Source organism: Antennarius striatus, chromosome 12, assembly GCF_040054535.1.
Source record: "Antennarius striatus isolate MH-2024 chromosome 12, ASM4005453v1, whole genome shotgun sequence".
Classification (NCBI taxonomy): domain Eukaryota; kingdom Metazoa; phylum Chordata; class Actinopteri; order Lophiiformes; family Antennariidae; genus Antennarius; species Antennarius striatus.
Genome location: NC_090787.1, coordinates 15,688,472 through 15,713,348, shown reverse-complemented (window position 1 = coordinate 15,713,348; position 24,877 = coordinate 15,688,472). Strand labels below are relative to the sequence as shown.

At 40.2% G+C, this 24,877-nt stretch overlaps 1 protein-coding gene across 1 annotated transcript; it reads right to left on the bottom strand.

Annotated features, from left to right (window-relative positions):
* Positions 1 to 960: 960 nt before the first annotated feature.
* LOC137604736 (follistatin-related protein 1-like) lies at positions 961 to 24,588 on the bottom strand. Its single transcript, XM_068328743.1, has 11 exons — positions 24,391 to 24,588; positions 24,229 to 24,285; positions 10,309 to 10,410; positions 10,047 to 10,176; positions 8,642 to 8,674; positions 8,143 to 8,273; positions 6,575 to 6,693; positions 5,695 to 5,807; positions 4,599 to 4,709; positions 4,396 to 4,490; positions 961 to 2,217 (listed from the first exon to the last, which is right to left on the bottom strand). The coding sequence occupies exons 1-11, from the start codon at positions 24,391 to 24,393 to the stop codon at positions 2,176 to 2,178; spliced, it is 936 nt and encodes a 311-aa protein (XP_068184844.1). The 5' UTR covers positions 24,394 to 24,588; the 3' UTR covers positions 961 to 2,175.
* Between the last annotated feature and the right edge of the window lie 289 nt (positions 24,589 to 24,877).

Below are 24,877 nucleotides of genomic sequence, written 5' to 3'. Positions count from 1 at the left end.
CCCATCAGTCCAAATGCCCACTTTATGCCATTATGCAACACACATGTACTGTTACATTATGCAATACTCCACTGATTTAGACGTGTACAGAATGAGAAATATGAGCTGATTGGATTCCTCCCACTATATTCAGATATATCCTAATAACTGTCGCAGTTTTATTCTGAACATTTAAATTCATGGAAATTACACCTGTAGAGGTGGGAAATCACTGGACGTGTTAATTGTGGCCCCTAAACATAGATTTACATTCCTTTAAAAAGCTGAACACACATTTTAGCGCCAGCAGGCAAATCTGTCACAATAACGCAAATTAGATCAAAATTCAAATTTAATTATGTAGCCTAGAATCAAAAATCACAACATCATCTCAAATGGGTTTATTGAGCAGGGTTCAGCCTCTATTTTGATCCTCAGAGGACATAAAAATATGTAACGGGGAAAATAAAGTGATGCATCTTTTTATCCATATTTAATAAATATTTCGTTAGAGACCAGCTGGAATAGTTAGAACAATGTAAGAGTAGTAAACAGCAAAAAGAAATTTAAGAACAAATGTTTTACTGAATTTGGGCCATGGGTCACATTAATGTCCAGAGGTATACGTCAAAGCCCTCCCCTCATGAATATGAGCTAAAAAATAATTAAAAATCAGGATGAGTGATAGCACAATTGTAATATATATTAAATAATGTACCTGTGTAGCCTTGTGAATGGCAAAAAAAGATGGATTCCAAACTACATGGTGGGAGAAACAGCCCAATAATGAAGTAACAAGTCCCATGTGCATTGTACTTTTTTGATGACAGAGCACCTTTATGTATTCCTTTTTAATTCAGAATTTTCTTTAAACTCGGTACATATAATTGTCTCATTAAAAACTGTACTCACAACATTTGGAATTGAATTGAAATTGAAAATCTGGAAATCAAAGCACACATTTGTACACAGTGGCAAAGCTTTGTGGTGGTGTATGGGCTTTATTGGCATATTCCAGAGTCTATATTCCTTACAGTCTCTGCACTTTTAGTGGAATATAAAGGTTAAACGTCACCTAGAAATGCAACTTTCACACTGACAGATCAGGAACAGCATTCCAAAGCACTACCGCTAAACTTCAGCAAAGCTCACTCATTCGTTTTATGTCATGTCGTATTATAGCAAGCAAAGGTAGAGAACTATACTGTTTGCAGGTTTAAGGCACTGTTTTTTATTCTTACCTCCCAATTCTGATACAGGATTTTAACAAATAAAGACATTTAACAAACCAAACTACTCTCAGCATAACAATTCAATATCACACACATTAAAACAGTCACACACATAAACACACACGCACTCTTTATATGCACCAATTTATTGATGCATCTAAGCTACTTTAGATGACACTGAGGCTAGTCCTTCTGACAAGGGTGATTGTGAAAGTACAGGTATAGTGTTGTTGCTGGGTCCAGCGCAATGCTTCACCTGGAGAGTTCTGTACATCATTCAAAAAATCAAGACTTTGGTTTCAGTATTCACCATGCTATATTCAGATTAGGTCTCACCTGGGTGCTTTTGTGCTGCGCAACAGTGACAGAACAGCTGCTATGTCTGTGTAAATGTGAAAAGCAGCAGAAAGACTTAACTGAGCATAACATGGGAAAGGTTTACGGTCAAAATCAGGCCAATAACATACTGTAAGTAGAGCTAAACACATTTGTAAAAAATGCCTATTCTAGCAGTCAGATATAAACAAATTTCAAGCTTGTGATAAACTGAAGAAAACAAGACAGAATAGAGAGAAGTGGTCCAGTAGTGACTCACTGCCGCAGCTCAAAATGGTGAAAAAATCATTGGTAGCTTCTCACCTCAGCTTCACAAACTGACTTCCATATTCTGTTGAGAGTAACTGTAAAACTAGAATGATTGTAGTAAAAATATCCTCAGGGCGCGTGAAGAAGCGTAGTAATACAGTCAAACACAACAATACTGAACATGAGGGTTTGTCCCTGAACCTAACAAACTACAACACAAACACTTTGCAACTGGACAACGTTTTTAAAAAAAGTACAATAATTAACATAGTAGAGAAACATGGAAAAAAATCAGTTTAATAACAACACATGGCCGCACGGTAAATCAAGTATGGAGGAAGGGTGACGACGCACATCCTCTCCTTCATTGCATCTTTGTTTAGGCCTCTTTTGTACTGCTCTTCATCTTCTCAACTGTTTCCTATAGTTAGGCAATAGAGACAGCGAGACACAGAAGAAAGAATATTGCACAACATTAATAAAAATACAAGTACTTATTTGAAAAGGCATGTTTAAGTCATTATTTTTGAAATTACACGTGTAATATTTATGAATGCTTTATTCATTAACAGCCATGTTGCATTTGGAAGCAAGGTCCCCATCACTGAAGCATTCAGCTTGGTACAAAGAACTTGAACCTACAGAGCCTCATTTGTTTGCAGTCTATTATGGGCTGCCTTTCTGGAGTACAGAGTACATGACCTTGCTGACTCAGCCATGGCCTCAAGCCAGAGCCCTAGTTCTACCTTGTTATCCTCATATAAGCAAGTATTCATTTAATTACCAGTGAACTGGCAGTAGTACCCAGCCTCTTTTAGCCATTTTTGGAGGCATGTCAATTTACTAGATAATACCAGATAATGAATAACTGGGTTCTGATTTGATTCAGCATTACACTCCTAAAATATGTTGCGCTCATGATGGAGAATCGAAAGCAAGAGCCTATTCAAGACAACCCATCCCCCAAGCCCACAAAGAAACTGTACAACCAACACACCCCTATGCAGCATACCCTCCACGCCTTTTTGAAGCTAGGGTTGTGTCTGTGGTTTTGGATATATGCTGTGGAAATGATGGCTACCATTCAGAATCACCTTCAACTCATAGTTTTAGATATAAAGAACAACCAAAATGGGCAATGAAGGTGTGATAATACATGCTCTAGACAAAATATATTCAAAGTCTACATAAAAAAAACAAAAAAATAAGTATGAGATTAAGAATGTGAAGAGAAATGATTTGAATAAAATTCATATTTATGTAAAGTTTGTTGAATCCAGAAACAGATTTTGGAAAAAAAAAGATTAGTGAGTATAAACTGATGACTGTGTCTCAGTCATTTCATTAGTAGTAGCATAAATCAAACCCAATGCAGCAGAAACACATCATCTTGACAATGCTGCCACTATGAACAATGTAACTCAACTTCTTACAGTTTAGTCTGAGATTTGATTGATTTGAAGTGTTGCTAGTGGCAGCTAATGTAGCCTAGCCTAGCCTTGAACAGAGATGAAGAGTGGTTTACAGTTTGGTAATATTTTTTTCTTTTCAATATTTTTCTTTTTTTTGATTAATAGAGATTTGTTTTTCATTTTCAAACATGTGGTCATCAGCCTCATCTTGACACCGACTTAGATTACATCACTTGAGATAAATTAATATCAGCCATGCAATAACTCCTTTTGATGCTGCAACAGGATTGCTTAATTATTTTTTTCACATTTAAGTTAATTTGATCGGTAAAAACAAGGTTTAAAGTAAAATTATAGTAAATTATCCTGTTTGTTCCCAGCGGTGTAAGGTCGTCAAAAACTCTATGACTCTATGACTGTGGATTGGGATCACAATTTGATAACATTCTTCGAAATTGTTCATTGATTAATGTTGGGAAGCGGTCAGAATATTTGCTCTCGCAGATTCTCACAGTGTGGTGAACCTGTCCTCTTCTTTGCTTTTGAATGACTGAGCCTTTAGACATTGCCCCTTTCACACTCGTGATACTCTCGTGCACGTTCTGACATACATGTTAGAATATTATGTGTTTACAAAAAAAAAAGAGAGAATCAGGTCTGATTTTAAAAATATTTGCTTTGTACTGTTATCAAGTAAAGAGGAAACCGACTAGAACAAGAACACGTTGTGTTTCATTAATATTTTACTGAGTGAACCAACTCTTTTTAATTGGGAGCGGAAAATCAAATCTGGACATTGACACTGAGGACTTTGATTTATTTTTTCCATCTCTTGAGCTACAAGCCATAAAGCTGCTTGTATGCTCCATCACCTAGTTTCGTTTGGTTGGTACACAGTCAACACTAAACAGCGGTGAAATGTTTGTGTTGGCTGAACATTTTGTTTCAAAAGGCTCCTAGTCCAAAAAATATAAAAGTAATGACAATTACAAGCTGAAGGATTGTAAAAGCAGAAAGTTGGGCCGTATGTCAGTAACATTTTATGTAGCTAATATCCAAGTAAAATCCCTTCAGCAGCTTTTCAAAAAAAGAAAGGCTGTGATTTTGATGAGGTGATTCTGTGAGGAACGTCTGACTCTTACTGAGGTAAATGATTTTTTTGGACAAGACAGTTTTGTATAGAGTACCTGGTGCTTGTTGAGTTCAGCCACACGAAGATTCCACTCCTCCTCAGTCATCTCTGCTCCCACGTCTGTTGAGTCATCCACAGCTGCCGTTTTATCTGGACCCATTGTGAAATAATCAAAAACAGTCACGGAGCATTCACAGTAATGTGTACAAGCTTTTAAGCACTGAGATCATTTATATAATTTCAGATTGTTTAACTTACCGGTGCAGGTCATGGCAGTGCAGACCCAGTTGCCACAGGCACAAACACAGCGGTTACACTCCACCTGGGTCTCTGCTCCATCCTCATATGTCTCATCCTCCAAGGCACATTCTGCAGAAGAACACAAAACAACCTACTAACTTTGGATCATAGCATGCAGAGACTGCACTATAACTAATTTCAGATGACAAAGATTAAAAATACCATATAATTCATATATCACCTTGCTAACTAGTAAGGAGTCAGCATATTTGAAAATGCCTACTTTGGGAAACTTGCGTCAAAAATTAAATTAAATAAATACATACAAAACATTTCCAAAATGCTTTGAGATGTGTGTCATTACTTTAATACACACAAGCTTCAAAGTAAAGTACTGCTTTCTATAAGCAAGTAACTACACAACATTCATCTGAAAAAGCCAGCCAGACTGGGTGTTCGGACTTGCGAGTATTGGTGTTTTGTGTGTTTCTCCTGCTATTCCTCCCCCCTGCTTGTTTTTTATCAGTGTTGTTCATCCCTGGTGGTCTAAGGGTGTGCAGGGCTGACCCACTTTTGGCTCGTGCTTCCACGTTCACACACCTGCAGCTCACACTATCCGAACAAATCAGTGACCTGCACAGTTCAATAACCAGATCACTCAACCAGTCCTCAGCAGTTTGTTGTTGGACCCTTCAGGAGTTATTCTCTGGCTCCTCAGAGCTCTTTGAGTTTCACGTGTTATTTCTCCTTTTCTATCCTGTACCCGTCGTCCCTGTTTTTATCCAACTAATTAAAACCTTTAACATGCTTTCAGCCTCAGTGTCTGCCTGCGTGTGTGTGTGTGTGTGTGTGTGTGTGTGTGTGTGTGTGTGTGTGTGTGTGTGTGTGTGTGTTGGAGCTCCAGCCTTCAGTGTTTTCGCAGTGTTTTTCTTCACTTCCTGTGCCCTTTATCCCAGATACACAAAAAAATCAGCTGACCAAGCCAACAGAGGATTTTTTTTTTTTTCAGCGTTTGTTGGTCCAAACTCAGTTCAGCGCATCTATATTCTTTATCGACTGCTGTGTATTCATATGTCACATTAGCATGAATATAGAAATATCATCTGAATCTCACTCTTCTCTGGGGGGTTGAAGCCAGGCTTCAGACAGTTGAGGAACTCGTCAAAACTGAGCTTCCAGTCAGCATTCTCATCGGAGAGTTCAATGAGGGCATCTACACACAGGCTCCTGGGAAGCACAGCAATACATACAAACACAAAATAAAAATGAAGGCCTCTCTGTAAAGTGTCAGTAAAATGCTAGAGAAAATAATACTGTGTGAAGCTGACTGGCACTCATTCATTCACAATTATCTCCCTTTTTTCCATCATCTGACTATTCTTGTAGTTAAAAACACTTGACTCGATTTGAATCAGCATTATTAAGTTCAAATCTGTTCTCCTCCCTGATGCTGGCAGTACAGGACAAAATTGTTTCAAACCTAATCAATCTCCCAAATTAATCTCTTGCTTATCATCTCCAGACCAAGGGTGGCGGTGGGTTCAGTGGGTTTGTTGGCCAATAGCACTCAGAACTTTATGTCATTATAATATATCAGGTTATTTGTTCAGTCAGCAAATTATCTCCTTTGCTTGGATTAGAATGAATCAAACATTATTTATGAAGCAGAATTCATACAGAGTAAGTAGCCCAAAGTGCTTTACATAAAAACAATATTAAAACAGTTTACACAAAAAAACATCCCCGCTCTTCCCCAACACACACATACACACACAAACACAACAATTTAAAAACACTGACAAGGTCAAAACATAGAGAATGACCAAGAACAGCTGTGGGCAGAGCTGTGGGCTCCCACAAGAGGCCTCCAGTTAAGTTTACACTGGCTAGATCTGGTTCAACTGTTTACACTGTACCTTTTACACTGTACCTTAAAATAGCACCAGAGTCCATTGGTATGGATCTGTACGTGGAAGCACGGGCATAGAACTGACCTGAGCAGCTTGTTGCTCTCCTGGTCTGCGTAGGACTGCAGCTCCACGACCGATTCGTTGTGCTGGATGAACTTGAGCAGCTCTGAGGAGTCCAACTGAGAATCACCGTTGTCGTACGACTGCAGAGACATCAACAGATACAACTTCACACTTTCAGTGTTTGTGAGGTCACCGATGTCTCTGATAAAGTCTGTCTACAGCACACTGGATGTCATGACAAAACTTCTGTTCAATGATTTTGTTCATGGTTATTTTGTGTCATTATGAAGTGACACCAGGGCAGAAATGGATTTAGAAGCACAAAAATTACATTCATTAGCACATTTAGGCATACACCTCATGATAATACTGTTTCTTTCAAAGGGTTTGGAAGCTGTGGTAGATCATTCAGACAAACAACATGATGTGGCACAGTGTGTAGCTTTCTCCGGCTTCCTCCCACCTCCAAAAACATGCAGCTTAGGTGAATTGATCGATAGCTTCTGGTGCACGATGCAGTTCCTGCCTGATAACACCATTACGTCTACGAGTTATTGATGCTGCGACCATCACTGTACACCCCAACACAGTTCTGCCAGTCTAGAGAGTTCTATGTGAAGTAGTTATCAACGCATCGGGAATGTTCCTGAGACGCAGCTCATGTTGGTAGCTCTCAACAAAAACAGCATGTCCTCAGGAAAACTACTGTCCCAGCATTAGCAGTGCACCACTGGTGATATCAGTGGACTCATCTAGTTGCGAGGAGAGACATGGGCTACGCTTTATTCTTTCAAGGAGTTGATTCTGTCTGTCTGAGGCCACGTCCAGGATACTGTGACTCACAATGTCTTTGAAGCTTCTCTAATTATCTAACAGCACGTATCCACAGGGACCGGCAAAACCAACTCCTCCGTTATGGTGAGTGGATTTTGAAACTATGCCACCAGCTTGCTTTCCAATTATTGCTGCCAGTCAGACACAAGAGATCTTTTTTCTTTGGTTCTCTTAAAAAATTCCACCAGCCTTCCGACGAGCGTTGGATGTTTAGTTTCTAGATGCTGCTTCAGTTCTGACAAGTTCAGTGCTTAATTTAACAGCGTTGGCCAACACTCGACACACTGAACACTGAGCCCTCTGCGCTTCCTCGTTGCCCCCATTCACAAAGTACTACTTAATGAAGTTAGGATTGTACCTGCACAAAAATTTTGCTTTTTGGTGGGCTCGACATTACTTTCGCTTTACGTGCCCATTCAAAACTTCTGCTCCAGTCTAGCAGCTGTCTTCTTCTGCTTGTTTGTGCTCATTAGTCAACTGTCTGACGCTTTACAACTAGGCGTCTCGTGGCCCTCGTGATCCAAAAGTGCAACATAGATTTGTTTTTTGATGGCCCTATACCAGGTGATCGCTGGACATCTATGACTGAGAATCGCTTCAATAAATTTTACAGTATGATTTTATGGTATGAAACACCAGACAAAAATGTGGTAATCTGAAAACTGTTTTGGAACCAAATCAAAGGACCATCAATATTTGTTTTAATGGAGATCAAGCTCTATTGAGTACTTGTGCAGCGCACCAGAGAAGCCCACCTTAAAATATTTGAGCAGGATGTCAGACATGTTGGATCCCTTGACAAACCAGCCATCTGGCACCACCTCAGTCTGCAGCCACTGGATCACACGGCTCCTCAGCTCATTGCGGTCAGCAGCGTAGCATACCACTGCAACAATTGGAGCATTTCCAGAGGTCAGCAGGTTTAATAAGTAAACTAAAGAGTACTATCTGTCTGTTTATCTTGTGAACTCTTTCCCAAGTGATCCCTGTCCTTCTGAGTTTAGATCAATGTTAACAGGTTCATTATAGCTTTTCATTAAATTATAAAATAATTACTAAGCACATCTACATACAAAACCTAACTGTATTGTGAAAAGTTTTACAGCAATCTCTTGTTTCATTTGTGTAATTTGGTATACTGTGATTTTTTTTCTGATCTCAAAAAGGTAAGATTTATTGATAAATTCAATCGCAAAATATTCAACATCTCATTTGAACGATTATGAACACTTTAAAGAGTCTAAATAGTCTCACCTGGGCTGGCAGCTGCCTGCTCAGTTTTCTTCTCTACAAAAGATTAAAAATGAGAAATCAGACAAAATGTAAGGTTAAAAGAATCAAACAGAATTGACTGATGTGGATAACAGATACAAACTTTGCTGTAACTGTGCACTTGGTCAAAGTCCTGAACTATTAATTATTATATATGAATATAGAACAATTTCAATGGCTGGCTTTTCTGCATAATGTTCAGTGTGCCACAGCACAATATTAGAAAGCCCTTTAGACACCACTACAAACAGATGCATACATAGATACTGTAGGTCAAGGCCAGCAGTGTGGCTAGCCTTTTATGGTTTATTATCAATGCTGTCAACTCACATTCCAGGTCAACAGTTCAGTCACACAGTAATCATAGAAATTCGCTGCAGCTAGTATCTAAACATCTACTTGAACTTTTCACCCTCACCTGCTTCAGATCACAATTTAGTGAGAATTTAATCTAATACTTGAACATACGCCTTGAGGAAAACTGCCCTGCGTCATGATTTAGTGTTGTCAGAAAGTTATGCTTTGAGAATTAACTGTAGAGCTTTCACACTGGGCAATGATGTGGCTAGAAACGCCTACACTATACTAAGGAATTAGGATGCACTACTAGAAAGCATTGGTTTTGGATCAGTGTTAAGATTCAGCAGACACCCTCATTTTTTGGGGGGTACAAACAGTTTAAGCCCCAGATATGCAGACAACAAAATGCTGCCAGCTGCATGTGTGCTGCTGTCACACTGAATCACATTATTGCAGTAAGGAAGCAGAATCCAGTGGTATTAATTAGCATAAAATTGCTTGAATGACATTTTTAAAAGTCTGTAGTGATTACATTTCTGAATGAGTGTAGAGGATTTAAAAATACCCGTATAATTAACTATAATATCTTATACGCCTTGAACACACCTAGAGATTATTTTAATGGTGTTTTAAAAGAAATCGTGTGAAAAGCAGTTGATAGCTAGTGAGCAGGAGAAGGACGATTGTCATACATGGAGCTGTGAGTTAGCTCATGCTGTCAGCTCTAGCTCCACTGCTATATGAACATATGACATGCCTCATTCCCCTCAGTCATCTACAAACTCTCATAATTTCGTGGTGCATTTAGCTGCAAGAATCCCCCCATCTGTCCCTCTGCCTGTCAATGCCTCTGCTGCTCCCCACACATGTTACTGCCTGCTCATCCCTCACCCTTATCTGTGGATAGATATATCTGCAGGGCGCTGATGAGGTCAGAGCCCGAACACCGTATTCCAGCTATGTTGTGCAGCCGTAGAATATATATTTAAAAACGTGTATTCCCAATGGGTGCAGTCCATTTTTTGAGGAAGATAAAAGCTAATGACGAGCCCTGTGGTGAGGTTGTATTGTGTTCTGCTGCTCGTACCCTGGCAGTGTCCATCGTGGGCAACCTGAATCTTCAGGCCAGTCAGACAAGCGTCCCTGTGGAGCTCGCAGTGGTTCCTGTAGGTCTTACCGTTGCTGCCACACACTGACCTTTTGTGTGGTTTGCACGTCTGTACAGAGAGAGGGAGAAAAGAGGAGGACAAAGAAGTTTGAACTCAAAAACCTTTTGAAAAAAAACAAACATTTGCACCCGATTTTGTGTAGAAGTAATGTCGATTGGTTTCCGCAAATCCAACACTCACCTCTATGCACAGACAGCTGGGCTGGCCCTTCTCATTAACAGCACACTCTCTGCCAGCACCACAGAACACATTGGCACACACTTTGCTCTTGCTCTGCACCTCCTGAAAGAAATGAAGCATTTTCAGGCCATTGATTTCAACCACAAGGCTGTGCTGTTATCCGCTAGTGACAGACCACAATGTGGTCAACACCCTCCACATTTCAAAACACATACAGTACGTTAGTTCTCTGTGGAATCAAAAGCCCATTCTGCTTTCACATTAAAGGCACGTTCAATCAAAATTAATGCTCTGAAAGCTGAAGCATCTTTCAGTTTCTACTCTCCTAAACTGTAGAATGAGATAGCTTAGGTCAGCTCAAACTAGCTCATTTAAAGCAGGTATTACTGTCATTGTTTACGACATCTTTCACAAAACTTCAAAAATGCATCTTCATCCATTTCCCCTGGAATAACCTCTCCTCCCTTTTTGTGTTTGTGTATTTATTTTAGCTTCTTTTGTTTGCAATTCAGCTCCATTCCAATGTTTCATTGTTATTGGTCTCACATGCTCTTAACATATTATTTCTTTTTTATGCTCTTAATGTCCTATTTGTAATTCGCTCTATGCCTCTGTGAAGCACCTTCAAGTGCCTTGTATCTGAATGGTGCTGGAAAAATAAACTCCATTGACTCTGTTACTGATATAAAGAGACTGGTAACTCTCCACTGGTTTGAGAATATAGATTCTATACTAAGAACAGTGGTTCTTAACCTGGGTTCGATCGAGGGTTCGATCGAACCCAACCGACATATCGGTGTTTTGTCTTGTCCTTTGCCGAACGTACACGAATCACTGTGCTTGCTGAATTCAAGGCGAAGAGAGCCAGATATGACAAAAAGGCTACTCTGGCTGCTCTTGGCTTTGTACCCATCAACAAACCAATCATCACAGCATCCTACCAAGTTTACCTGACCGCAAAGCAGGGAAAACCACACACCATCGGGGAAACAACCATAAAATCAGCTACGTTACAGATGTGAGTTCACGCACTGTCTTGGTTTTGTTATTTGAAAAAGGTGACATTAATGCATAGTTCATTAAACGCACCAGTAAAATCCAGTGTAAAACATATACACAAGCCCCCCAAAATTCAGACATAAATGTTTTATAAAGCATAAAAATACATCAATACATGTTACAATTAGATTATTACACAATAAAAATGATGGTCATTTACCTTACTATTGAACCACTCCCTGATTCATTTAAACTAGGCTGGACTAATTTAGTTTATTGGCTCCTCACCAGCATTTCTATGAAGTACTTAAGAGCTGTCCAAGATATTTAGTAGAACGTCAAGTCACTAACAGTGGATGAATAATTGTCATCACTTAAAGTTGTCGTAAATTCTATGTATTGTGAAATATCCTTTGTTTTGCAGTCACATTTTTTTCACATACTACAGATTTCATCTAATCAAATTAAATATTATGTACATATTACGTGATGTGTTTGGTTTGCTTGTCTTTTAGCAGAATGATACAAAAACTAGTGGACAGATTTGCATGAAATTTTCACCAAAGATGGATCCAAGCGTATCCCAGAGGTGATTAAAGATTGGTGATGATTCAGATTAAGACCTAAATTATTAATTATTCACTAATAGTGCTTCTGTGCTACCAATAAGATCATACATCTTTATTGTTATTTTTCTGACTCATTTGAAATTTTATATATGGCCTCATTCTACAAAGTCCAAGCATATTTTAGGATGATTTTTTAAAACACATCCGTTTATATAAATGCTTCCTAATCCCTGTTCTGTGACACCATCTTTTACAGTCTGCCTGTTTATTGAGGCGTGACGACACACTAACATTCACCAGGAGTTCCCAGCCTCGGCTCGAGAAGAGAAAGCTGACCATAGTCCATTTACAAAAGAAGGTAAAGCATGAAGCTAAAGTCTATAATGTTGATTTAACAAGACAATGCTGAAGACTGAAACAGTTGGGATGTTTCTAACAGCATTATTTTCCGTGACAGAGCTGTGGGAGCAAAGAATAAAGACAGGAATGATTATGACTACTGGACTACAACCAAACTGCCAGCACCAAAATCCTGTTTCTTCTTTGTTTGTAGTGTTTCTTGAAAACTTTTTTTTTTTCCACAGACAATTATTCACTCTCATTTCCTGTTGTTGATATTTCCATCCCTTTGTAACTTGATCTTTTGTTTGCTCATTATAGAATATTTCCAACAGGCTAGCCAAGAAAAAGTTCAACAAGTTACAAAACTGCTAATCACAAGGAACCAAGTGCTGCTTTGTGACACTTATTAACGCCCCTCTTCTCTATCTTTGTGTCTTTGTATATATACGTGTGTGTGTGTGTGTGTGTGTGTGTGTGCGTGCGTGCGTGCGTGCGTGCGTGTGTGTGTGTGCGTGCGTGTGTGTGTGGGTGTTTGTGTCTGTGAAGGGTGTTTCCACATCTGGAGTCTGAGCTGTGTTTTCCTTTGGGCCAATTCCCATACTCCCATACCCATGAAATTTTTCTCCTCTAGACTACCCCCCCACCCCACCCAGCATAAGCTGCTGTTTCCTGTAAGAGGCAGACGGAGCGCTGGCCTTCTGTACATCAGGACACGTGAGCTGGATTCCAAGCTGCTGCGTGTTTATGAGTTCAGGTTCTGGTATGTAGGTTAAAAACAAAGCAGGGACATTGTGATCGAAATCTAATAAGCTCAGTAATGATAAAATATGACGTGATGGAAATGACGAGGGGAGGCAGTTGCATGGAAGTATCACAGAGCAGCAGCTTTAACCCCACAGTGTTGAGAGGAGAGAGACTTCTATGCAAGATTTAAACACTCCCATGCACACACACTTAAAGTTGAGGTCATGGAAAATCTTCAAAGCAATCCCTTTGGCTCAGAGCATGTTGGACAATTTAGTTTGTTAGACACAGATGGGCTGGAATCCTGTTGAAACCTGTAGAAACCACCAATAAGGACATGAATAATAGATGGACCTCTGAAATTAATCCGGTGTAACGGTAGAGCTCAGTCTGTCTGTCTCCCTCTGAGCAGAACCAGCAAAGGTTTCATGACATTTTGCAAATTAAAAGGGACGTACATCACCCTTTTTTTCAGCTGATTCAAGTGGATTGTTGCTATGGTGAGAGCATGAATGGGTTCCTGTTGTGGCAAGATCACAGAAGTGTCAATCAGTAAAAGCAAATGGAGCCAAACCCATAATGAGATCACAGCGGGGTATGTTCGGATTTTAAGATCGACACAGACAACAGTGGGCAAAGCAAATGACACTACAACCTTCATTTCTCCGGGGTGTTGGGGCTGTCTTACGGTGCCATAAATCACGCCTGTATGTGCCTTTCATTGTTGCCATGAACAGGAGTGTGTGGACATGCTCCATTATATAATGGATGTGTCGTCAATGGTGATATCTTGATGTAAGACCAGGCATTATTGAGTACATCTCTCATTGCAAAAAAAAATTTAAAAAAAACCTTCAAGTGAGTCCACACAAGCTTTGTATACTAGAAGAGACTAGGTGTGTGTGGTGCGAGTGAGTGCTAGGCAAGACATCCATGTGATTGGACTCCGTTGCACAAAAAGGGGAATGTCATACAAAAGACAATCTTCTGCACGAAAAAAGTTTTTGGAAATTCATTGCCATTTCATAGATTCTCAGCATTCAACATCTCTAAACAAGCCACCAATGAAATCAAGGAAAACTTCATGCTTTTTTTTGCATTACCAGCACATAAACTCACTCATGACAAAGACGTCTCATGACAGGAGAAGCAACAGATGGCAGGTAAGACAAAATAAACACCGAGATCGCAAAGGACTGGTCTAGTCAGGAAAGCTGAGACAGATGGTTTCACTTTAGATTAATATTCTAATTGGGAGAGTGAGCAAGTATAATATGATTTTGAAGGGAGCAAAATAGTGCCTAATAATTGCTTTTACAAAATTCCAGAAAATATCTGTTTCTTTTCTTTGACATATCGTTACCACTTGATCCAAGAGCGACACCAATAAAATCTTCTTGTAAATGTTAGCTGGTCAATAAGAGCTGGTCGTATCAGCACATATTACAGTTAGCTATCAGCAAATAGATTAGCAAGGAAGTCATACGTCAGCTCATGAGAATCAACGTAAATGTTAGATAGGGACTCTCAGAATATCTGTTGGCTAGTAAGTACTGTATCAGAAAACATGTTAGATAGTCAGTATCAGTGTAGACGTTTAATTATTTAACTCTCATGAGTACAGACAATGATAGACGAGAATCTCATGTCAATCTTACCAGCCTGTTCAAAGACATACGGTCACATGTTTAAAAGGAACTCAAGTTTCTATCCTAGTAATAACTTTCATATTTAGATCCCACAAAACAAAGATATTGGAGTTCTTTAAGATAACAGAGGAAAATTCCACAATAATAATAATCTCCTCACTTTGGATGGCTTGCTTTTATCACATTTTTGCATTTCAACCAAAATGCATTGAAACATGGTCTCTCCTTGGAACTTAGTTACCGGTACTTGGCTGCTTGCTTGTTGCATCAATAACCCTGCAAACCCTGCCAACCTTCTAAAGTGCCACAATGGAATGTTTTGTGAAGGTTTTTTCTTATACATGGTTAGCGTACAGCAGGTTTGACGAACAGTGAACTAACATTTTTTCTAAAATGGTTAAGCAACACTTGAAAAAAAATGTATATATTATTAGATCACACATATATTGAACATATATTAAGATAGAATTCACATCACTACATTACAAATAATACAAGAAATTATTCCACGGGTTGGAATTTGAAATTCCAATTTGGAATGAATAAATTAATCCATTAGTGCTGTTGTTGTGTTACTATGGTGATAAGAGCCACCAGCATGCGAGGTGCGATTCAGTGTAAACTAATTATAGGAAATGATGTTTCACTGAATGTTTGTATGTTAGAAATTAAATGTGTTGCTATTTTTTTAGTTAATGAACCGGTAAGGCACCAGATTAAGTTTTGTTTTAATAATCATGAATGTGTATATTGTAGATAATAATGTTTACAATGACAATCTGCATATTTAACCCTTCCATGCTCCTAACCTAATGTTCAGATTTGGAATTATGTTGCTAACATTTGTGATCACCTGTCCCTCAAAATATACGTTAACTGAATGTCAAAGCACATGATGGATTCCTTGATAGCACAATAGTTGTCTTTTCTAATTTAATTATTGCTTATCAGCGGATGCTAATTGTTCTTCTCAGAACTGTTATGCCTGACAATGATGAATTTCTCAGCTCTGTACAAAATATATTTGAACCATTGGGGAGGACAAATGCAGAACAGAACAGTGTTCTGACTTACCATCATGTTAGTTTCGGATTTTTTTTTTTTTGAAAGCCTAAACTCTTCAGAACGAGTAACTTTATATTTACGAAGCCTGTCCAAAATGCCAGCTTTTTTCAGAAGCGTATATTTTCATCAAAGCTGACAAATGCGACTTTACTTCCTTCTTTCCCATTTAAAAACAGTTAGAGCGGGTGTGGGTCTGGCGACAGGTAAAGCACAACAGAGATTTACAGAGTCAAACGTCAAGCACTGATATGTCCACATTTCATCCACTCGCAAGATCATTTTTATTTCACTACTGCAGTTTCTCTCCCACTGCAATATTAAAATTATTTTATTTATTTTGAGATCAAAATACTTCAAGAGGTAGTTCATGAAACCATGTGTGCATAGTTTTTGCCTTTAAGTCTGCAGCACTTTCATTATCTCTATTATTCCCAGTATTGTGCCCCTATCACCAAAAGACATGCCAGTGATCCACGACCAACTGTGCAGAGGTTGCAGCGGAACATGAATGAACAGAGAGAGGAAGAGTAAGAGGAGGAACCTCAGCAGGGAGTCTGAGTACAGAGAAACAGGTAGCTGGTGTGGATAATGGAGGAGAGGCTGACTTTTGAAGTTATTTTCTCCCTTGACAACCGAAGCAGACGAAAGTTAAAGGCCAAAGTCTTCTTGCTTCATTTAAATAAATTAAAACGTGATTATCTACAGCTGATGAGGGTGCTCAGAGCACCACAACAACAAGGCTACATCTGCACATAACACATAAAAACCCTATTAGCACATCTATCAGCGTGTCCTTTTCATTGGTTAGTGCACAGAACAGCAGACTAATGGAGCCTATCCACCTTCAAGTGAATGCTCTATGTTTGTTTCATGCTTGTGTGTGTGTATCCATGTGATGCATCATTGATCTACAGGGCCAATCAATGCTTCTCTCCTGTGGGTGTCACAATAGAGCCACCACAAATCCTATTCCCATAATGCACCTAGCCCCTCATTAGCACAGAAAACATTGATTTATGGACTGTAAACACTGTCTCTAATATACCTTCCATGACAAACAGCACAATGGAAAAAAATATAAGAAACGCTAAACTTCTCATAACCAATATTCATTTAAATCAGCTCGATCTGTTGATTATACACATGGAAATTCATAAAAATGCTACTCAGTAACACACCAGTATTAACTGCTTTCACATTGGCTTGAGCCTCTTTGCATGCTGATGTGGTTGTGCTTTATGGTGATGTTGGACGCAATGTGAAAGGTGTAGACTGCACAGGCTTGGATCGAACCCACAACCTTCTGAGAAGTAGACAACCTCTGTGCCACAGACACCACAACAACCTAAACAATATGTAGGCAGGATAATCTTAATTATAATAGAGGAATTATTACAGGGCTGATTTATGGTATGGAATTCAGGATGTAACCACCAGCAAATGCAAAGATTATAACACTGAATATAACATTTTAATAGCATGAATATAAATATATATGTTTTATGAGAAAAATGTACACTTTTTGATAAGCTCAAACATTTAAACAAAATTATCACAGCATGGGGGATAAAGATGAATGTTTTTGCTCAGTTTATTTATGATATAAACTTCCATCTGTTTCCCTCAGATTCGTCACAGCAAAATCTATAAAATCTGAGCAAAAACACAACAATTTAATCATGTTAAATGTGTTTTTTGTTTTATGCAGTAGGGTGAATACTGCCAAAATAATGACAACCAAATCAAGCAAAACAAAAATAATGACTGATTTCAGAAATTTAAAACTGCTCAGATGTTTTCTCTGGCAGCCTACCACAAAAAAAAATATAAAAAAAATTCTGAAGTCATTAATGAGCTATAACAAAGATGCTGAGGAATAAAGCAGTCAAGTCAGTCTGCTCTAAACTCCAAACTGTGTCCTGAAGGCATTAATCTGTCTACATTAGTGATTTTGTTAGCTAACATTTATGAGCAGCAAAGATTACAGAAAAGTAAAAAAGTATTATAGTTTATTTCAACTCATGTTGCTTTGTTAAAAGGAAGAAAAGGAATTTTGGAAGATACTTTTTCTTGTACTGATGAAATACAAAACAAGCTGAACTAACCTAGTTTTGTTAAGCTTAAAGTCCTAAAGAGCTAGTGTGTCTCTGCAGAATGATTAAAGAGGAAATTTGGCAACTCATAGGTTTATATTTCTAAGTAAAATATTCCTGTTAATATTTTGGAATGAAACTCATGTGGAATTAGTTTGCTGTAACAATGCTATGCTATTTGTTTCACCTCTTTTCCAGTCTTGAATGTTGTCATTTCATATCTAAACTCCCATTTCCCCGCATCATGTCGCAGCACAGAGTCTAAGACGGACAGATAGATTGAAAAATGTGAGAACAACGAGGCAACTTTACCCTCACGATCTCTATCTATCGAGCTACACTGGATGGGTAAAAGAGGTGAGGGTGAGGGATGCAGACAGGAGACGGGATCAGGAGGTAGGGGGTTACATTCCAAAGCTATGCTGTGCCCCAGCTTGGGTCTGACAGAGTTCATCTTGAGCCAAAATCTCCCTAGTATTTAGGTCAGAGAGGTGCCCCTGCTCTCCCCCTCTCCAGCACTTCCCTCTCTGTCTGCTCTCCAACCCTCGTCAGCTTCCATGAAATGTGGGCTCGCAGCCAGCAGCCAAAACAACAGGGAGAACTCAAGCCAAGCAGCTCGTCTACTTCTGTCCAAGACCTCCCTCCCAAATCTCTCTGTTTAACCTGGCCTCACCAGAGAAGTGGAACACAGCTGACGGAGAATGAGAACCACTCTTCTACCAGGCAGTGTCCTTACACCATTTTCTACGGATTTCTACTTCAAGGAATTTATTTCACAGGGGATGAACATGACAAACCACCATCGGGTCTACTTTTGAATCGTTCCAATATGATGTAGAATCTGCCCTCAATGCTTCCCTTTGAGTTTATTCATTTATGTGTCCATACATATCATATCATATCATATCAGGTTGACTATCATTTCCTCTGTGCTTCAGCCTCCAGAAATGAGACGACTGAGAAACACATTAAATCACCATAATGACACATTCTGTGTGTTGATGATGTCCTTGGAATAATGAGGCCAGAATTGGTCTAATTTGAGGGTGTCGAGATAGCATGAGCTGTCTGCGGGTGGTCTCAGATACCCCCTGAGGGGCCAGATTTGAGTTTAAACCAGCAGGAACAAAAGGGCGCTATAATAAAGACCAGTTTCTTCAGAGCTGCCTGTTATTTTTCGCTCTTCTCTTCTAAATCTTATGCAGTGTGAATGGAATGCACCAATGGACAGGATGGTGATGTCATCCCAGTCTGGACTTACACCCACCAGTCCCAGCGTTCAAGAGCTGGAATGTAACAAGAAACAAAAGGTGGACAGAAAGAAGCACAAAGCAAAGAAGGGAGGAAAAGAAAGAACAAAACAGAGAAATTTAGACAAAGTAAGCAAGAGGCTGAAGTAAAGGCAAGAAATTAGTCACAGTCTGGGTAGAGCCACATCTGCTAGCAGTTAAAACGTCACTGGAGAGCATAAAGTGCTATAAACACAGCCCCACCCTGGCCTTCCCTACTCTGGGGCATGTTGACCAAAATGTCCCTGGTCCCCCCCCCTGACCATGTCAGTCCCATACAAGACTGTTCTGTCTTCATCCATCCAAACTTCATCCATTCCTGCACAAAATACTGATGCTGTCATTTCTGTCAATATAACGTACACTTTACCCTCTAATTCCTGGTCCTGTAATTTTCTCTCAAAAGTCTTGACTAACTTTTTCTCCCACCCTCCTGTCCCTGCCCCACCACCCTGCTCTGTTCTGGGCACTTTTTTTTCCGCTGGCAGGAAAGGAGAGGGGGGAAAAGGAAGGGAGAGAGGGAGGGCCCGGGTAAAACTCAGGCCAGGAGAATGGGGAGATCCGTTTCCCTGCTCTTTGCTCCGTCTCTGAGGCCAGTATCAGGGCTAACTGAGGCTCGTTTGTGTCTCATTCATTCCCACAGTTTACTGGGAACCCATGACAAACCTACAGCTTCTTTGCTCAATATATTTTGAGCAAAAATGCAAACAGTCTTCTACGTCCAGTCTATGTAGACGACTGTGTGTTGTTTTCATGCAGTGGACACAGATAAATTGAGCTCTACAAAGATGAAAACCTTAGACACAGAGAGATCTGAATCAAACGGCCTTTTATCATTTTAAGATTAAAAATCAACAGACTCAGTTACAACAACAAAAATATTTATCATGTGTATAAAGTCATGCTTATTGATCATAACTTTATCTCACTGTCTATTTGGTCATTTTTCCTCTTCTACTTTGTGTTTTCGTTTTATTGTGACCCTGGAATGTTTTCATCTGTAGGGGTTTGGGTAATAAAACACCTGGAACAATACTGTATGATATATAGTGACACATAAACCATTTTAGAGTTCAACCGTGTGAATGAGCCCATTTATGAGATGTTTGTGTTATGTGGATGAATTGAACAACGTAGACACACACGTTTTATTGACAATGCGTCTTCCCGTCTCTTTCCTTGACTCAAACCCACTCATACTGAACTTTTAGCACGTAGGTGTAAGGTAGCGTGAGACATTATCTCTTAAACACCAACCTTTTGACTGCCGTGTGTGGCTGTTTGCCTGTTTATTCATGTGTGTGATGCCTTTGAGCGTTGAGTGCCGGTAATGATAAGACACGAGTGGAGCTGCTAAGCTAAATGAGGACTGCTTTAATGCCAAGCCAAGAGTGAAGACTACACACTGCAGGGACATGAAATGCAGCACACACCCCTACGTCTTTCTTTCAACCCCCTCACCAAATAGAAAGCCTTACCTCACCTCAAACCCCCCTCCCCCCAATCTTTTCTGCTATAATTGCATGACTGTGGCTCTGTCTCCTTTCTGTTTTACATCACTCTGTCTCACTGCCCTCCACAATCCCTGTGCAGGATCCATGGCTGGATGCTGGGCTCCAGTAATTAGAGCAGGCCTGCAGAGGACACAGCGTCCCCTCATGTTCCCTACACCTGGCCAGATATTTTTAGACCACCTTGTATGTAAGAGAACAGGCATCAACATGGCAACATGGCAGGCAGCTTGAAAGCCTGTGGCTCAGTCAGTCAGCCTACCTTTGTCTATCCTACTATGGGGAAGTCGTAACGCACCCTACTCGGCTCTGATTGGCTCTGAATGACACTGACACACCCCCTAACTCATCTGTTGTCTATAACAAATTGGATCAAAATTGTTCTAAATGTCCATTTGTAGATAGGATGTTTTGTTTGCAAGGCTGGTAACTTCTCCTAATCATTAATGATGACACTTTTTTTGAAATTTAATATCATGCCTGGAGCAAAATGAAGAGGAATAGTTTTACGCCATGGCTTGAGATTTCATACAGCGGTGATCAGTGGGTAGAATAGTGTAATGAATGAGTAAACAGCGTGAGTCACATTAAACAACACTCTGTTGGACTCTGTTACCCCCTCCAGCAGATGGATCTACCATATTCAGTAAGGGTAAAAATAATCCACCTTCCAATTCACAGCTGCAATCTTAGCTCTGGTAGACGATGGTGTCATCAAATGTTGAAGATGAGGTCAGCAGGCGAATGGTTCAGTGAATAGATTGCTGGTGCGTCGCTGTCATTCACTAGAGAAGCTCACGAGTGTTAGCGCAGAGAAAAACAAATTGAGAAATGTCACTGTCATGCCGAACCAATCAGAGAGGGGCGTGTCATTCCCTCGCCTCTAATGACAGAACTGATTTTTTCTCGTTTTCCTGCTCCTCCTTCAACCAGTCTTCTTTTCTTTACCAGCTACAGGCCGTCTGGGAGGAAAGAAGAGCTTGTTTGCTGTTTATTTGTTGGCCTCACTTCCTCCAGAGCGAGAGCAGATAATGTCTTTAGCCACTGTGTCATTCCACTCTGGCACCATAGCTGATAATGCAATAACATCACACGCCATGAAGATGGAAATGTAATCACTCCTCTCTGTTTATATGCTGGAGAATGTGCACATTCTCCCAGGGCTGCAAACTCTTCAGACTTCAGTCTGCATCTTGACCTCCTTTGCATGTGAAACTCCTGAATAACATCCCAGCAATTATTTACAAGATGAACTGTCTTGTCTATTTCCCACCTCGGGATGCACAGACACGGTCTTCCATAAAAAATCAGGAGTTAGCATCCAGATTTTGATTCCTTTATCAGAAAGCAAACACAATTCATGCACAACAGAAGCAGACTGGTGTCTATCTTTCTCTATGTTTTAAGAGATTTAAAGACATTCACACACCCTGTAGGCTCATCTGATCCACTCTTGTGATAGCTTTGCTCTGACTTGTTGACCTCCTCCACAAAACACAGTGGAATGCCAGTTTAAGCCCCATAGCCAGACAACAGCCCTTATATTATCAGGGTAATTACCTGCAGAATAGATTTTTCTAATGCCTTCCCATTGACCTGGTGGAGTCGCTCAACAGACTCAGCTGTGTGTGTCGTCTTCAGTATGCCATACCTCACAGATCACGCTCATGAAGCCAAACGACAGCACATTTCACCAGCCGGTGGGTGAAGGGAAGAACAACAGCGAGAGGTAAGAGAGGAACACGAATACCAAGGAGTAATGACAGACGATTGATGCATCTTGTGCTTCACATGTGTTATCGCTACAGCATTTGAAAGTCCATCCTCTAATTAGACTTGAACTGTTGTGCGGGTCAGCAGAGGTGTAAACACAAAGCCAGGTGTTGAACAGCTGTGTTCAGTCACGGTAAAAGGCCATCAACAACCACGCTCTTGTGTTTCTGTTCCTTAAAGCAATACTTTGACATTTTTTTGAAATTCCTTTTCTCACAGAGTTCAGAAAATTGGAGGTGGTCTTCCATCTGTGACATAAGGCCAGCTAATCTAACAGCACATTATCTCTGTGTTTACTTTGAAGTTGGACCACTTAGCGCTGCGACTCAACGCCCATAAGGTGAGTATTCTCACGGCCCCTGAGTACACAGACAAACACACTGCCTCTATTAAATTGTCACCCAAACACACTTTGCCATTTGAGCAGCTGCCAGTTGTAGCCAATGTTGACGATGAGGGGGTCATCAACTTGGAGATTCTTCCTTCTTTTCTTTTCACAGCTGTCTGTCGCTCTCGTGTCACTCCGGTAGTCTGGTAAATTAAAAGCTCCACCATAAGATATGAGTGTGTGTGTGTGTGTGTGTGTGTGTGTGTGTGTGTGTGTGTGTGTGTGTGTGTGTGTGTGTGTGTGTGTGTGTGTGTGTGTATGTGTGTGTGTGTGTGTGTATGTGTGTGTCTGTGTAGTCCAGCAGGATTTAAAATGAGTTTGTTTCAGCTCACATATATCAAAGTGAATTATTTGTGTCATGGCTGCGCAATATATCATTTCTGCACCAACATTGCAGAATGTGTTATAACAGGTGATTTAGTTCAAATATGTAATACCTGCTGGCTGATACTCCAGGAAGCTTTATGCTTTATTTAACTCATTCTATTACTAACAGGCATGTATGACCACCATCATGACCTTAGCTCCCCATTGCCACAATCCCCTCAGTAAACATGGTTGTTCATGGTGTCACCGGAGACAAGAACACTGCTTCCATACAGAGAATTGAATCCATTTAAATGTATTTCAAATATAGCTTACACAACAGAAACATGTCATATCAAGAGTGTCTGGCTGCTCAGAATCAGGACTGAGAGGTAAAAAGCAATTTTACATGGATATTGCTCAGAGCAGCAAAAAATGCAACTGCTTAAGGCAAAGTAATGATGTTAGCAGGGTCTGAGCAAAAAACAAGGACTGTATTACAATACTCCTCCACAAATCTACAGTCATGACTTCTCATTTTCAGGTATTTCAATTTTACTGTCCTCTTTTTTTCTGCACCACTTTTACAAGAAATGCAGGTTTTTGCTTTTTTTTTTTTTTTTTTTTTTTTGCTTTTTAAAATTTTGCCACATCCTTTTAAACTGTTTTCTTGAAATATAGGGTTTGATTACTTTTTTTTTTTCCCATTCTTTTTTGGTTGTTTTTGCTTATCTGTTCTACATTATATGCTTTTTAAAGTTATGACTCGTTACACATAATTTCTTAATATTGTGCACAACTAGATCAATAATTATTTTTCTGTTGGGGGGGGGCTGGAGGCATTTATTTCAACTGTGCGTCTGACTGTCTCCAGAATGAAGCTCATAATTGCGCAGAGTGCCAACAGCACTGGCGCAACGGATCCCTAGGAGGACAATACTGTAACAATCCACTCACACTGGGCTACATGCGCTTTTAAATGCCTGGTTTTCATCGCAACACGTTGTGTCGGTCCACAGATTATTATTTCCAGATGTTTTCTCCTCCCGTGGACAAAGCTGCGGTGTTACTGTTGTGGAGACGGACACATTCGCGCCGAGACGTTTCAAGACAAGCGAGATTTGCTTTAAACGTTTAAAAAATATATGTTTAAACCGCATTTTATGTTTAAATCCGTTTAAACCGAACTTACCTCCCCGTTACAAACAGCGACGGCCAGCAGAAGGAGCACAGCAACACTTCTCGACATCTGGACATCAGAAGAGAGTAAAGTCAGCTTTAGCGATGGGAAGAGTTTCCCCCTCCTCATCCAGGATGAGAAAACTTGGGAATAAAAGCTACTTTTCTGTCTCACCATTTTGTAGACAAAGCCGCTCCACTCAGGAATCTGCCGGGAGGAAGGGATCTGCTGAACGTTTGTGGGGAGGCGAGCAGGAGGAGATCCGAGGATTCAAGAAATCTGAGGCGCCGAGAGGAATTCGCGTCCGTCAGTCTCTCCTCCTCCTCCTCTGCGTGTCGCGGCCAATGAAAACGCCTGGCCTCCTCCGAGGACGTTCAGTGAGGGGTAGAGGGAGGGAAGGGACTAAAGAAAGTCTCCTAAAATCACGGTATTTCAAACAATTGCTCCAGGCACATTTTTTACGCGCAACAGTCAGCCAATTGCTCCAGCGCGCCCCGCCAGACGCGCCAGAGGCGGTGCTGGCATGAAGCTGCGCTGGGGGACAGGGCCCCCGACTTTTATCACGTAGTTACCTTCATTGTCATACATACATATGATATTCTGCTGGAAAAGAACCTTTAAAAATAAAGACACATCTATCCTAACCCAAACATTCTCATCA

Coding starts and splice junctions, on each gene's coding strand:
- LOC137604736 (XM_068328743.1), bottom strand. Junction 10,177..10,308: donor CCAGCTGTCTGTGCATAGAG/GTGAGTGTTGGA, acceptor CTCTCTGTACAG/ACGTGCAAACCACACAAAAG. Junction 5,808..6,574: donor GAGAGCAACAAGCTGCTCAG/GTCAGTTCTATG, acceptor TGTGCTTCCCAG/GAGCCTGTGTGTAGATGCCC.